The sequence below is a fragment of the Nicotiana attenuata genome, chromosome 6 (genome assembly GCF_001879085.1).
Source record: "Nicotiana attenuata strain UT chromosome 6, NIATTr2, whole genome shotgun sequence".
Taxonomy (NCBI): domain Eukaryota; kingdom Viridiplantae; phylum Streptophyta; class Magnoliopsida; order Solanales; family Solanaceae; genus Nicotiana; species Nicotiana attenuata.
In genome coordinates, this window is record NC_031994.1 from 15,449,509 (window position 1) to 15,463,633 (window position 14,125).

The 14,125-nt window shown below is 37.7% G+C and overlaps 1 protein-coding gene across 1 annotated transcript; it reads left to right on the top strand.

Annotated features, from left to right (window-relative positions):
* Positions 5,457-14,125, top strand: LOC109226637 (3-oxoacyl-[acyl-carrier-protein] synthase, mitochondrial). The gene is made up of 14 exons (XM_019391458.1): positions 5,457-5,658; positions 6,317-6,546; positions 7,407-7,514; positions 7,593-7,664; positions 7,850-7,936; positions 8,608-8,759; positions 8,931-9,011; positions 9,092-9,125; positions 9,378-9,444; positions 9,546-9,622; positions 11,663-11,723; positions 11,832-11,914; positions 12,222-12,293; positions 13,454-14,125. The coding sequence occupies exons 1-14, from the start codon at positions 5,538-5,540 to the stop codon at positions 13,616-13,618; spliced, it is 1,410 nt and encodes a 469-aa protein (XP_019247003.1). The 5' UTR covers positions 5,457-5,537; the 3' UTR covers positions 13,619-14,125.

A 14,125-nucleotide genomic window follows, 5' to 3' on the forward strand; every position in this document is an offset into this window, starting at 1 on the left:
GTGTATTAGAGTCACTGCTTCATGCATCCCGTTCCTTTCTGAATCTAGATGAGGAATTCGTATCTTTTTGCCTTGATCTCGATTCAGATTGTATGTTTTCTTGTTTAGACCGAGGATCACGCCCTGCAGGTTCCATATAAGGCTCGTACCTATTTTTCTCGACCCTTTTTTCTGATTCTGAACGTCTAGATCCTGCTCTGTCATCAACCCTTGGCAGAGTAATCGTATCTTCTTCTATCCGCAGCTTCGTACTGTACCTGTTGTATACATCGTTCCAAGTTGTTGCGGGAAATTCTCGCAAACTTTCCTTCAGCCTCCTCGTGGCTTCTGAACTTTTCTCGTTTAAATTGCTTGCGAATACCATAGCTGCCCAGCTGTCAGGTACTCATGGTAACACCATCCTCTCCCGTTGGAATCTATCCACAAACTTCTCAAGTAATTATGTATTTCCTTGTTTTACCTTAAAGATGTCTTCCATCCTCTTTTCAACTTTCTGAGCTCCCGAATGCGCTTTTATGAATGAATCTCCAAGCTCAGCAAAAGAATAAATAGAGTTTTTGGGTAAAAGAGAATACCACGTTAATGCTCCTTTCGTGAGCGTTTCACCAAATTTTTTAACCAAACTGATTCGATTTCCTGCTTGGTTAAATCATTGCCCTTCACGCCAGTTGTGAACGCAATTACGTGATCTCGAGGGTCAGTTCTTCCATCATATTTTGGAATGTCGGGCATTTTAAACTTTTTAGGAATCGGCAAAGGTGTTGCACTTGGTTTCCAGGGTTGTTGTGAGTATTTTATCAATATCTACCCCTTTAATTACGGGCGATACGCCAGGTATTTGCTCTATGCGATCATTTTGCTATTTCAATTATTTCTACAAAGTTAGTATCAAACTTTATAAATCAGAATTATTTGGTGTACCTAACCTTCCATCACGAGATTCATTGGGAGTTCCTCCACTTCCAGAATTGTCGAGCCCCGAGCGTGGGTTTTCTAGGGTTGTGGTATTGACTGGTGGAGGAGTTAGTGGCGCAGTTGGCAATCCTCTAACAAAGGCTTGAAGAGCACTGTTCACGTGTTCCACAATCAATTGCTTTAGAGCGTCTTGTCGACAGTTTGTTCGTCCCCTTGTGGATCATTCACGTGTGACGCAGATCTTTCAGGTGACCCATCACGGGACTGTTGAAGAGATCCTTGTGGAGAGAGGAGTGGTGGAGTTGCTCCCTCTTGTGGGTTCAGCTGGTTATCATCGTTAACAGTTGACATAGTTGGTTGTCAGAAAAAAGAATTTGGAAAGTGAAAAGATTATCAGTTTCCCGGTAACGGAACCAAATTGTTTAACCAAAAATTAGATTTTTAGTCAAAGCTTATATTTAGAAGAAAACAGGTTACTGATAACCAAGTTTACTTCACTTTCGCAACAAGCTATTTATAAAATAGTAAAAATTATAGAGAAAATTAGCAAAGAGAAATAAGGGTAAATCGATAACCAATCCCTAAAATCAAGGTTGAAAACTTTGATAAAGCAGAGAATTATATAATGTATTTCAGTAGAACTTGGAACTTGTCCTTACAAATAAAATTCTGTATCCATATATAGGAATGTACAATCATAACGGCTTTCTCACTTAATTTGAATTTATTATGGGCATTAATTGTATTGATTGCCCATTACCATAAATAACCGTAACTGGAATATTTACAGTTATAAATGCCTTATAACTGTTCCAATTCCCCTTCCTTAATTACTTCTAATTCGTGTATCTTTCCTTCCTTTTGATCCTTATTCATTCCGTTTTTGCCTCTTCTTTGACAATTGTCTCGTGCCCGTGCCTTCTTTGCATTCTTAATTCTTTTAATTGAGAATGCCACTTGTCGCCATACCGTTGCTCCACGTGTCATGCTTCGTCAACATACTAACATTCCACGTGTAATGTCTTTTTTCCACCAATACAAAAACGTCCTATGACTTGAAGGAACAACAGTTAATAAGTAACAACAAACAATATTTAATGACCCAAATACAAAGTGAATAGCATTAAATAGCAATAAATGGTATGTAATGGTATTATCGTAAATAAATGCAAGAGAGATGACCGAAAAAAGACGAAATCGTATGGTATTCCCTCTAACAATGATAAATGATTGATGAACCTTTGAATATTCGGATTCTCCTTGGATCATGGGAGAAAAGTTAGATTAGAATCTCAAGAAAATGTATCTTTTGTATGTATATAATAAAGCAATAATCTTTAGAGAATGTCAAAAGTGTTGTTCTTTTACAAATGAGTGTCCAATCTCCCTGTATAACTATGTCTATTTCTATTTATAAGGGGATATGTGTCACGACCCGAAATTTTCACCGTCGGAACCGTGATGGCGCCTAACATTTCACTTGCTCGGCAAGCCAACGTTTGAACAATTTATCCATTTTCAACAGTTCAAATTAAATGATAATAAAGAATTGAAAGAATTGTAATAATCTAAAGTGAAAATGCGGAAGCCATGACAACTCAAATATCTGATACAACCCTGGACCCGGTGCCACAAGTGCACGAGCTACTAGAATAGTACAAATAAGGGTTTGTATAAAACATAAGCTGTCTGAGGGAAAATACACAACTAATAAAAAAAAAGGGGACTCTAGGAGCTGCGGACACTGAACAATTGTACCTCAAGTCTCCGCAAACTAGCCAACCTGAGCATGCTAATAACCACCGCTAGGCCGACTCTAAAATCTGCACAAGAAGTGCAGAGTGTAGTATGAGTACAATCGACCCCATGTACTCTGTAAGTGCCGAGCCTAACCTCGACGAAGTAGTGACGAGGCTAAGGCAGGCCGCTTACACTATAACCTGTACGCAGAATAAAATAGGAAAGGAAAATATAGAGCGAAATAAAGCAGTTAACTGAAGATAATAGCTAAATCCTCGAAGAAAAAACAGTATGATCAGAATTACCAATCCTCAGTTTCATATGGAAACTACCGAAAACCAACACAGCTCAAGGAAATAGAAACACATTGATTGTTGAGGTGCGCAACCCGATCCCACCATACAACACAATCCTCCCTTATTCCACCGTAACAATATCAACAATCATAAATAAGTATATGTTGTGGTGTGCAACCCGATCCTACCATATAACAAAATCAGTATCACAACTCACCCTTATTTCACCATATCAATCTACCCTTATTCCCCCTGTTGCGGCGTGCAACCCGATCCCACCATATTAGTACAAATTCACCCTTATTCCACCATATCAATCCACTCTTATTTCACCTGTTGCGGCGTGCAACCCGATCCCACCATATCGGTACAAATTCACCCTTATTCCACTATATCAATTTGCCCTTATTTCACCTGTTGAGGCGTGCAACCCGATCCCACTATATCAGTACCAAATACTCAATGAGCACAAACAAATCAATAACTCAAATCACAAGAATCTCTACGACTGATGAATATGAAGCAGAATCAGAAAGGAAACCTTGTACTAACTTGGGAATTCAATATGTAATATTACACGGCAGGACAAGTCTAGTAAATGACAATTAAAAGGTGCAAGTAGGTCAATTAGGGCAAATAGCAGCGAGTCATGAAAACATGGAAAGGTCTAACATTTTTAACACGAGGAACAATGACTAACAAGTAGCAAATAAAGCATAGAAGACATTTAAAGCACACAACAGTTAAGGCATGGAAGAAAATAATTAAGGAAAAGCGGAAAATCAGGGAAACAAGTATCCCGCGGCGTATAAGCACTCCTCACCTTGCATATACACCGCAACACATGAAATTCACATAACACATAGTCTGAGGGTTCCTAATTCCCTCAAATCAAGGTTAAACTCAAAGCTTACCTCGCTCTAAAATAGACTCAAAGCTCAACCACGGCCTTGCCTTTCGAACAAGCCTTTAAACCAACCAAATCAACGAATTAGGGAGAAGAGTTCATGGAAAAATCGCCTCTAAGGTTTCTAAGGTTGGAAATTTGAAAGAATAAGGAAAATCCCGTCTAACTCAGATTTTGATCAGGCGCATATGTCGCAATTGCGAATAAACCTTCGCAAATGCGAAGTATTCACATTCTTGTTGCCTTCGCAAATACGAACAATATGTTCGCAAATGCGAACCTGAGGGGATCGCAAATGCTACCCCAGATCTCGCAAATGCGAAAGTCCACCCCTAGCCCATGCTCGTAAATGCGAAGTCTTCTTCACAAATGCGAGGCTCGCATTTGCGAGACCTCGCAATAGCGAAGTCTGCAGCAGACACCTGAAGCACAAAGGCTTCAACTATGATCCTTAGTCCAAATCCACTCCGTAGCCTATCCGAAACTCACTCGAGCCCTTGGGGCTCCAAACCAAGCATGTACACAAGCCCAAAAATATCATTCGAACTCGCTCACGCGGTCAAAATACCAAAATAACACCTACAACTACGAATCAGACACCAAATCAAATGAAACTTTCAATGAATTGCTACTTTAACAACCGGACGTCCGAATCACATCAAACCAACTCTGTTTTTCACCAATTTTTTTGCAGACAAGTCGCAAATATAGTAATGAACATATACCAAGCTCCGGAACCAAAAATCCGGGCTCGTAGCAATAAAGTCAAACCTTGGTCAAAATTTTAAACTCTTTAAACTTTTAAACATCAAATTTTCGATACAAAGCGATAACTCGAGTTAAGGACCTCCGAATTCGATTCCGGGCATACGCCCAGGTCCCAAATCACGATATGGACCCAGCGACACCGTTAAAATACGAATCCGGGTCCGTATGCTCAAAACATTGACCGAAGTCAACTCAAATGGATCTTTAAGGCAAAATTTCATATTTGATCAATTTTTAACATAAAAGCCTTCCGGAAAAATACCAGGACTGCGCACGCAAATCGAAAAAGGCTTAAAGAAGCTATTGGAGGCTTCGTAACATAAAATTAAGGGGTTTACAACTCAAGATGACCTATTGGGTCATCACAATATGTGCCATAAACCCTAGTAGTACAGATTTCAAGAATATCCACTGGGATATTCTCTTTAAAATCGTATCCCTAAAACTAGTCATTATCCTCTATTTAATGAGAATGCTCGTCCTCGACCTCGGTCTATGTTGACTCCTCGACCTTACCTTCGTCATTTGTCGAACGCATGTCAATGGTGCTCCTAATTTTGATTTAGCTCTAACTTAACTAGGGTAATTTTGGCCCATACAGGTAAAATGTATATCTTACCACTATCTTATGTGAGGTATATAAGTTATTTTCGATCGATTCTCGGCTCAAGATAAAAAAATTTAAATAAGTTTCAAAAATACAAGAGTAAAAAAGTTAATGATGAAAATATTGCAGAAAAAAAATTAAAAACTAAATATTTTTAAATATATAAAAGCTTTTCTATATAAGCAAAAAAGCAAAATAAATGTAAGTCAAGAAAAGTAGAAAAGTGTAAAGTGAGAGAGTAGGAGGAATAGAGCGGGAAGTAAATAGCAGTCCATTAGCAAAGGAGCTAAGTTTGGGAGAAGCAATGAGGGGAAGAAAATGGCTACAACTCATCCCTCGCCGACTTCACTTCCATCGGTTCAGCTCATTCACTTCCTTTGCCCCTCCTCCTCCTGCTTCCCCTCTTCGCAGAGTTGTTGTTACTGGTATTCTTACAAAAAAACCCTATTCCTCAACTCTTTCTTTTACTCGGTTACGTGTATAAGATTGCAGGTTTCTCCTTTTCGCTTCATTTTGACTTCAAAATTGGTTTAATTTCAATAAATTCAAATCAACAAAATGGGTTTTAATTGAAGTTTTTGTTGTCTTGTACAAAAGTTCGTTTTAAACACCGCTGACTTGCAAGTAACTGTCTTTAGTAAGTCTGGTTAAGTAATCTAGAAAACAATGTAAATAATCTATTATAACCAGTTAAAGTTAAATCGATCAATTAGAAACTTCGGACATGAACCATAACTTTAGAATTGCTATGTGGTTTAGAAAAAAACTGTTTTTTTTTAACTACTCGTTTGTTTCAGTACAGATTAGAATTATACACGGGTGTCAAATATGTTACGTACTACGATTAGAACAGCCGAGTGGCAGAATAAGCATGCTGTGTCTAGATAGCATATTCTTGGATATCCTCAAAGTAATATCATCTCTAGCCATATGGTTTAGCTTTCCATTTTATATTTTTAATCTGATTGTGTGGAATTTGTGGATGCTGAAACAAAAGTTTCTATGATGATTCTGCAGACTTACAGGTGGTAGTCTGCAGGTGGTTATAAACCCTGAGTGTTTTGGTTGGTGGTTTTGTTTCAGGTCTAGGGATGGTGACTCCCCTGGGATGTGGTGTGGAAGCCACATGGAAGAGGCTAATAGAAGGGGAATGCGGTGTAAGAGCAATATCCCCTGATGATTTGAAGATGAATGGTTTTGACCCAGAAGTTAAGTCGTATACATTTGATCAATTGACTTCCAAAGTTGCTGCAATTGTGCCCTGTGGTTCTAATTCAGGTGAATTCGACGAGCAGCTGTGGCTAAACACTAAGGTACCTCCTAACCTTCAATCACACTATATTAATCATAGTTGATTGTATAGAAATGTCATAGAACAAATTCTTCTACTGAAAATGTAAAATGCCACTTGTTATAAACTCATTATTCCTCGAAACCTTTAGCTCGTCCACTTCCTCTATCTTGCCCCATACCTTGTGGCTCACCCCTTCCTATCACCCGTACTCCTAGAGATCTCTGCTATCATAGCTTTGTTAGTTTCTCAACCCACTTCATCAATTCAACAAAATATCTCGTTCGTCATAAATTTTTTTCGGAACTCTTTTACAACTTACATGTGATACATGACATGTTTTAGATCAGCCTTTTCAGATAATATGTGTCTTATTTGGAGCATCTTTTGCTTGGAAGACGAACACGTGACACAAAATTAAAATTGTCGCAGCATATTACAAGTAGATTCTGAAATTACTTTTGTGTCACTATATAAAAGATTTATAAAAAGGATACATTCAATTAAATGCTGTTGCCCACTTGCCCTTACTTTTTATCATAGATAGAGCATTTTAGTATCACTAGTAGGAATTGATGAATCTGCGTGGCACATTATATATTTTAGTGATGCATTGCTTACATTGAGCATCAACAGTAGTCATTATTCTTTTTTGGTAGTTGGTATATTAGGAAATACCAATGGTTGTAGATGGAAAAGAAAAATCCTTTGAGATAACATTTTTCTACGGTGGGAAACATACAAATGAAGTGATGGTGCTAAGATTTGTGATATATTACCCTATGTTGGCACTATTAGCAATAACAGTTTTCTCCTAAAGCTTCTTTTGTATAAGACCTCACTATGGTCCCATAATTGCCCTGTGATATCTATCTTTTCCAGGAGCATAGATCAATCGCAAGATTTATAGGATATGCACTGTGTGCTGCAGATGAAGCTCTTAAAGATGCTAATTGGATGCCTACTGAGCAGGATGAGAAGGAACAGACGGTATAACCTATTATTGTCTTGATGTCAGAATGTCAATCCTTTTTGATTTTCATTGGTGTCTAAGAGGAACTACATCAGGGAGTCTCCTTAGGTGCTGGAACTGGAAGTATCAGTGACATATTGGAAGCATCAAGAATGATCTGCGAAAAGGTTGGTTAATCGCTTTATCTTGTTGAGCGATGGTGAAATATGAGGCTATCCCCATCAAACAAGGAAATGAATGTATTCCTATGTTGTCATTTCCTAGTGGTAGCTTAGCACTAAATTACTGGAAGTGAGCCATAAATATACCGAAGTGGTGCAATTACTACTGACAATCTACTTTCTGATACCAGAATGTACGACGGCTTAGTCCATTTTTCATTCCACGGATATTGATTAACATGGCTTCTGGTCATGTAAGCATGAAGTATGGATTTCAGGTATGTATGTAGTAGTAATTCGTCTTGTAGAAATGTATGGAAGTTTTTTATATCCAAAGTATTTGAGAAGCTTGATGATCAGGAATTCAGATCTAGTTTATTGTTTTCCATCTTATTGCTCTATGCTTGGACCAACTGTTATGTGACTATTTTAATCTCAACTGATAATAGAGATAACAGAAAAATGTGGTCTACAAAGAAAAGAAGCACAAAGTTAATGAACTTCTGTGTTTTATTCTTTGTAGTAAAAAATACTATAGATGTTGTCGAAAAGTAAGGTTGATTGAAATGTCACATTAAAGGTTAGTTTTGATTTGTTTGATGAATTTGATATCTTGAAACTTGCAAAATTATGTAGGATAAATCATGAGAATGCTGTTGTGTATCTGTTGACAAGGGACACTTATCTCTTTTTTGCATCCAGTTTCCTAATTAATGGTATTCAAGTGCGATCTTGTGGCACAAGCTGTCACTGCAGCATGACATGCATGCTTCGGTTTTAGTAGCTACTTTAGCGATCTGCATTTTTGGGGTAACTTTTTGTTGCTTATGCATAAATTTAAAGGGTTATGCAACTGACTGAACCTCATTGCCTTTTTCTTGGTGCTAGATCTAAGTGTACACACAACGTGCTAAAGAATAATGCCTATTTTATTCTTGAATTTGAATAGGGACCAAACCATGCTGCAGTGACAGCTTGTGCCACTGGAGCTCATTCAGTTGGTGATGCTGCCAGGATGATTCAATTTGGAGATGCAGATGTGATGGTTGCAGGCGGGACAGAAGCCAGCATTGATGCTTTATCTATTGCTGGATTTTGTAGGTACACCTAAAATGTTGGTCTATGGTATTATATCCTATGTATTTACAAACCTCGTCGTCTATTAAGGCCCACTTTGATTACGGATGTGTGGCTCTTTATTTAAAACCCCTGGCACATCATCTCTGTGTTTTATTTATCTTTTTGATGTATATATTTCCGTTTTTGGTTTAGGTTAAGAGCATTGACTACCAAGTATAATTCAACACCACAGGAAGCCTCCAGGCCATTTGATTGTGGTCGTGATGGATTTGTGTAAGTAATATTAATGTGCATCCTTATATCTAAACTCATTGCGACTCACCTTTGTATTTCATCCTCATTTTGAAGTGCAGGATAGGTGAGGGTTCTGGTGTCATGGTGTTAGAGGTGAGTTTGGCTGTTCAAAATTTCAGATAGTAAGGAGGAGAGGGTTGTCCCCTCACAATACAGTAGTTGGGTTGTTGCCCCACCCTGAAGTTATAACCGTGAAAAACCTCTTTGGCTATTCAGTTTGATCTTTCTATCGTCACTGATATATAGATCACTGAGTTAATCCACTCCCTCATTCTGTTTACTAGTTTTGCTCGTCAGCATCATTTCGGCTATAATCTCATCTTACATGTGGTGTGATGTCCCAAGGAACTGGAGCATGCAAGAAAACGAGGAGCAAAAATATACGCAGAGCTGCGTGGCTATGGAACATCAGGTTAGTTTTGGTTATATTCACATTTAAATCTGATCTCCTTTCATTCATCCCTTCATTATGCTTCAGCTTGTAATTGTATATTACCTATTTATTTTGCTTAGGTGATGCACATCACATTACACAACCAAATATTGGTGGAAGAGGTGCAGTTTTAGCTATGACACGTGCTTTGAAGCAGGTGATGTTTATGTTGACCCCCGTCATTTCTTAGGTCCCACTAAATTATAATCAATTATGTGTTCAAAATCAGGGTAAATGACTTTGAACTGCCCCCGAGTTTGCCGTTATGCATGACGTACAAATATCTCCTCTAGTTCTTAAAATCAGATTAACATTCATTCTTTGAGTTTCTCGGTTTCTGTAGACAATGCTTTAACCTCTTTCTGCATCTTTTGTTCAAAGATTATAACAGTTAGGCAGTTGAAAGGACAGATTCCTTTCTTTCTCATCTTCCATAGTTCTTCCGTACTATAAGTATTCAGCATGGCCACTACCAATTTCCTAGTTGTCCACAGCAATTCTCTATTCTCATCTATCCATGACAAAATCAACATAAACAAATATATGAAAATGCTCCTCTCTTATTGGAAGACTAGGATTACTAAATAGGGTTGAGGTTGCTCCCAGTGTATCTCGATTTGAGTAGTTGCCAAACATAGTCAATTGCTTTTGCGTGGAATAAGCCAAGGGTTTTATATGCTCCTGCATCAATAGCAGATGTACATACAAAATATTCAGTAGCCGAAAGTAGTTGTAGCAAATAGACTGAGACATTCTATAAAACTTTCACATGTTTCAAGAATTCAAATTCATTAAGCAATTGAATTTTACATCATTACAGTGTTCCTACATTAAATCAACTCTTTATTAGCTGTGGTAATATACTTTTGCTGTGGTAATAAACTTTTTTTTTTGTGGTCCAAGCAGACCTTTGTAAATAATTCTACTGTCTTTTTAGATTTTATGAGCTCCCTCACTCTAGACTAATAGTGATCTCACTAGATTTGGATCTTTTTGGCTAGCTCCCAGACGTATTATATTATCCTGTATTTGGAGGTAGCATGTTCGCTTTGTAATCTCTGCATCTTCTTGATGCCAATCAATGAATCATCATACTTTATCAAAACAAAAAAAAGAAAAAATACTTTTGCTGCCACTTGTAACACTTACATGTCAAATTAACAACTTAACTTCTGTGTTAGTTAAACTGTTTCACATGAATTCTAATCGAGGGAGTAACTATATCAGCCTTTAGATTCTCTCTTGCATGAGATTTATTTGGGTCAAGTACAATGAAGAGAAAGAAAAGGAAGTAAGTGATTGTTACAAGTGTATTCCTCACCTATCTCAAGTGCACTTTTTTTTCCTGGGTAAAGGTCAAATGTACTGGTGATGTTGTAAATTAGGTGTTGTTGTAAGCAAACAGTCCACCAGGGCATTACAGTGAGCATCGTAATTGAAGAGGTCAGCAGCTGAATGACCACCTGACACTGGAGTGGTGGAATGCAAGAGAAATCGGTGCTTATGCTTAGTGGCGGATTTAGGGGGGCGGAAGGGTGTTCACCCGAACCCCCGTCGCCGAAAAATTACACTGTATATGTAAGGCAAAATCTATTTTTTACCTCTATATATTATGTTTTCAATCCCCTTGACACAACCCAAAAGCATAGCTTAGTGGTCAAGGGGGTTTAAAACCTTTGTAAGGTCATTGGTTCTATTCCCACTAGCTACAACCTTTTTAACTTTTTCCTTTTTTTTGAACCCCCTTGGCAGTAATCCTGCCTCCGCCACTGTTTATGCTGACTCTTTCCTAGTTTTAAACAACTTGCTTCTGTTTGCCTTCACATTCAGCATCCTTATAAGTAGATAAAAGAACGCTTTGCTCCTTTTACTTCTTGTAGTTGGTTGAGCATTGTGCTTTTCATTGTGAGATATCACTTGTTTGACAGGTAAAGGAGTTACAGAATTTTAATATCTTTTGTGACATGAACATACTTGACCTATCAATCCTGAATGGAGGATATGGTTGAAACTCAGAAACTTATAGTGTTGTATACAGTTTCAGAAAGTTGATCAGACTTTTCTGTTATTCATGCAACTTAGAGGAGAGACCTTCTGGCCTTCTAATTTATCAGAGAGTTGATGTTCTAATTTATCACATTCAATATGTAGATGATTTTTACCTAACGCTTCTTTCTTTTCTTCATGTCCTGGGCAGTCTGGTCTTCATCCTAGTCAAGTGGATTACATAAATGCTCATGCTACATCTACACCCCTTGGTAATGATTTTGGAAATGTGAAGGTGCTCTGTAATGATTCAAAATTTTTGCCCTCATGGCAAACAGAAATTTGACTTTTTTTATGTGTTGCTGAAATATCTTGCTCAGGTGATGCAGCAGAAGCCAATGCAATAAAACATGTCTTCTCCGATCATGCTACATCAGGGGCTCTGTCCTTGTCCTCTACGAAGGTAATCATAATTGGGGTGTTCAACCAAGTTCGAACTCTGATTAGTAGAGTATAATAAGAAGTCCCAGTTCTCCTATGTGCCAGAGCTGAAGGAGACTTTGGTTCTGCATCAGAAAACAACCATTCTTGTGCTTTCAGCGTACTATCATCTTGTTGAATTTTTCTGCATTTACTTTGTGGTTATTAGTGGATACTGGCATATTATCCTTTTTGTCATAAATTAGCAAGTTATATGCAATTTTGACATTGCGAGATGTATTTTTTCTCCTTCTCTGTGAACTCTGCTGAACTTTTACCCAAAACATCAGGGTGCCATCGGCCATCTTCTTGGAGCCGCTGGAGCTGTTGAAGCAATTTTTACTGTCTTGGCAATACACCATGTAAGATGATGCTTTCATTTATATTTCACAAGACCTAATCACATGAGCCTTAACATTTGACGATCTTCACACTCGATCAAATATCTGCTGGTACATGCCTGAATTTCATTTTATTTTGGATATTCATCCCATGAAGATCTTTTTGTATCTGGTCTTACATTAGTAGTCTGTACAATATCTATATTTCTGCTGGATAATGTCTGATAACTTAAGTATATTTGGTTTGTAATTTCCTGAAACACTTCTGTTCAGTCCATTGCATGTTATACACTTATACTGTTGAATGTTTATTAGAAGGCTTTTTAACAAGACCTTCCTTTCTTGGCTTGGGAACTTTTGGAATTTGATGCAATTATGTTGTTCTTGCTACTAGACAGAAGATAAAACTGTGGAATTATGATCTTCTTTGGTCATTTGACTACAACCACATTTTAAGCACTTCAATGTGGAGTTGGAATTCAAACAGGTCATTGACCTATGTGAAATGTACTCTTCTTTTTCTTGGGTAAATGTCAAATGTACTGGTTGCTCCCCGATGTTGTTTATTAGGAGTTGTAATAGAAAGTCCATTAGGGCATCACAATGAGCATCTTATGAGAAGAGTCTTCAGCTGAATGATCACCTTACCCTAAGCTTAGCAAAGTGGACAAGTTAACAAATTGTAGAATGAGTTGACACGATTGTGATGGGCAGGCGATATCTGTACTTGTGCTGACTCTTTCCTGGTTTTACCGAATTGTTTCCTTTTAATGCCTTCATGTTCAGCATCCATGTTATATTTAACAAGAAAAGTGATACCGATAGAAATAAACTGAAGGTCATTTCAAAAAGAAAAAGTGAGAAAACGAATGTATTTCATGATTGTCAAACATGAGAATTACTTTTAATAAAGGTTCCGCTGGCAAGTGTCTACAGGACAGAGAAACGATCAGGATGTGATCTTTGGTTATTATATTGTAAATCAAATAAACTTGTTGCATCTTTACCTCTGAGATATATCTAGATGACAAAAGTGCTAGTTAAATTGGGATAAAGGTCAAGGCAGTAGATACATGCATTAACTATTGCCAGCGTTATGCTTCTTTCTAGACTTGATGAGGTAACTCTAATATTTTCTATTTCATGAATGAGCCGCTAACTGCTTTGATGTTTATTTGCAGGGCATCGCGCCTTTGACGCTGAACCTTTCTGAACCAGATCCAGTTTTTAATGGCGGTTTCATGCCTTTGACTACTTCAAAGGAGATGGCCATTAAAGCTGCTTTATCAAACTCATTTGGCTTTGGAGGAACGAATTCTTGCTTGCTTTTTACTTCAACCACCTGATACTGATATAATTAGCCAGAAAGCCCAGCTGGAACAAGAGTTTTGTTAGGCTTTAAAACTATGGTTGACCAGGTGAGGTAAACAAAAGCCGTCCCGCCCCATCCCAATAATCAAATACAGGTGCGAGTAAGTGGAAGAAAGAATGGGGGTTTTGAGGGCTATAGCTTGCTTAAAGTAAACGTTTTAGCCAACTCTTTCTTGCCTTGAAGCTCCAGTTTCATTCTGATTTCTTTGATTTTTTTAATTTATTATCATTATTGTAGTTCTGTTGGTTTTTCCTTAGATGTGTCTTGAGAACCAAGCAGAAAATGTATTGAACTTCTAGTGCTAGAGAACCTATTTTTTTCAAATATTGGATTGAGATGGGTTTAGATGGAGAGACACGGATAATAGAGATTTTATAATTCCGAGCTAGATTGGGATTGATGCGTAGTTATTGTTGTCTTGTGACTACATTGGTGGACACATTACCTTATAAAAAAGTAAGTTCTGTTTTTGGCTTTATTT

Bases quoted from the DNA above. Each gene is read 5' to 3' on its own strand.
- LOC109226637 (XM_019391458.1), top strand. From the start codon at position 5,538: ATGAGGGGAAGAAAATGGCTACAACTCATCCCTCGCCGACTTCACTTC. The intron at 7,937-8,607 runs GTATGTATGTAG...GAATTTGAATAG, and splicing joins GCATGAAGTATGGATTTCAG to GGACCAAACCATGCTGCAGT. The intron at 9,126-9,377 runs GTGAGTTTGGCT...TGATGTCCCAAG, and splicing joins CTGGTGTCATGGTGTTAGAG to GAACTGGAGCATGCAAGAAA.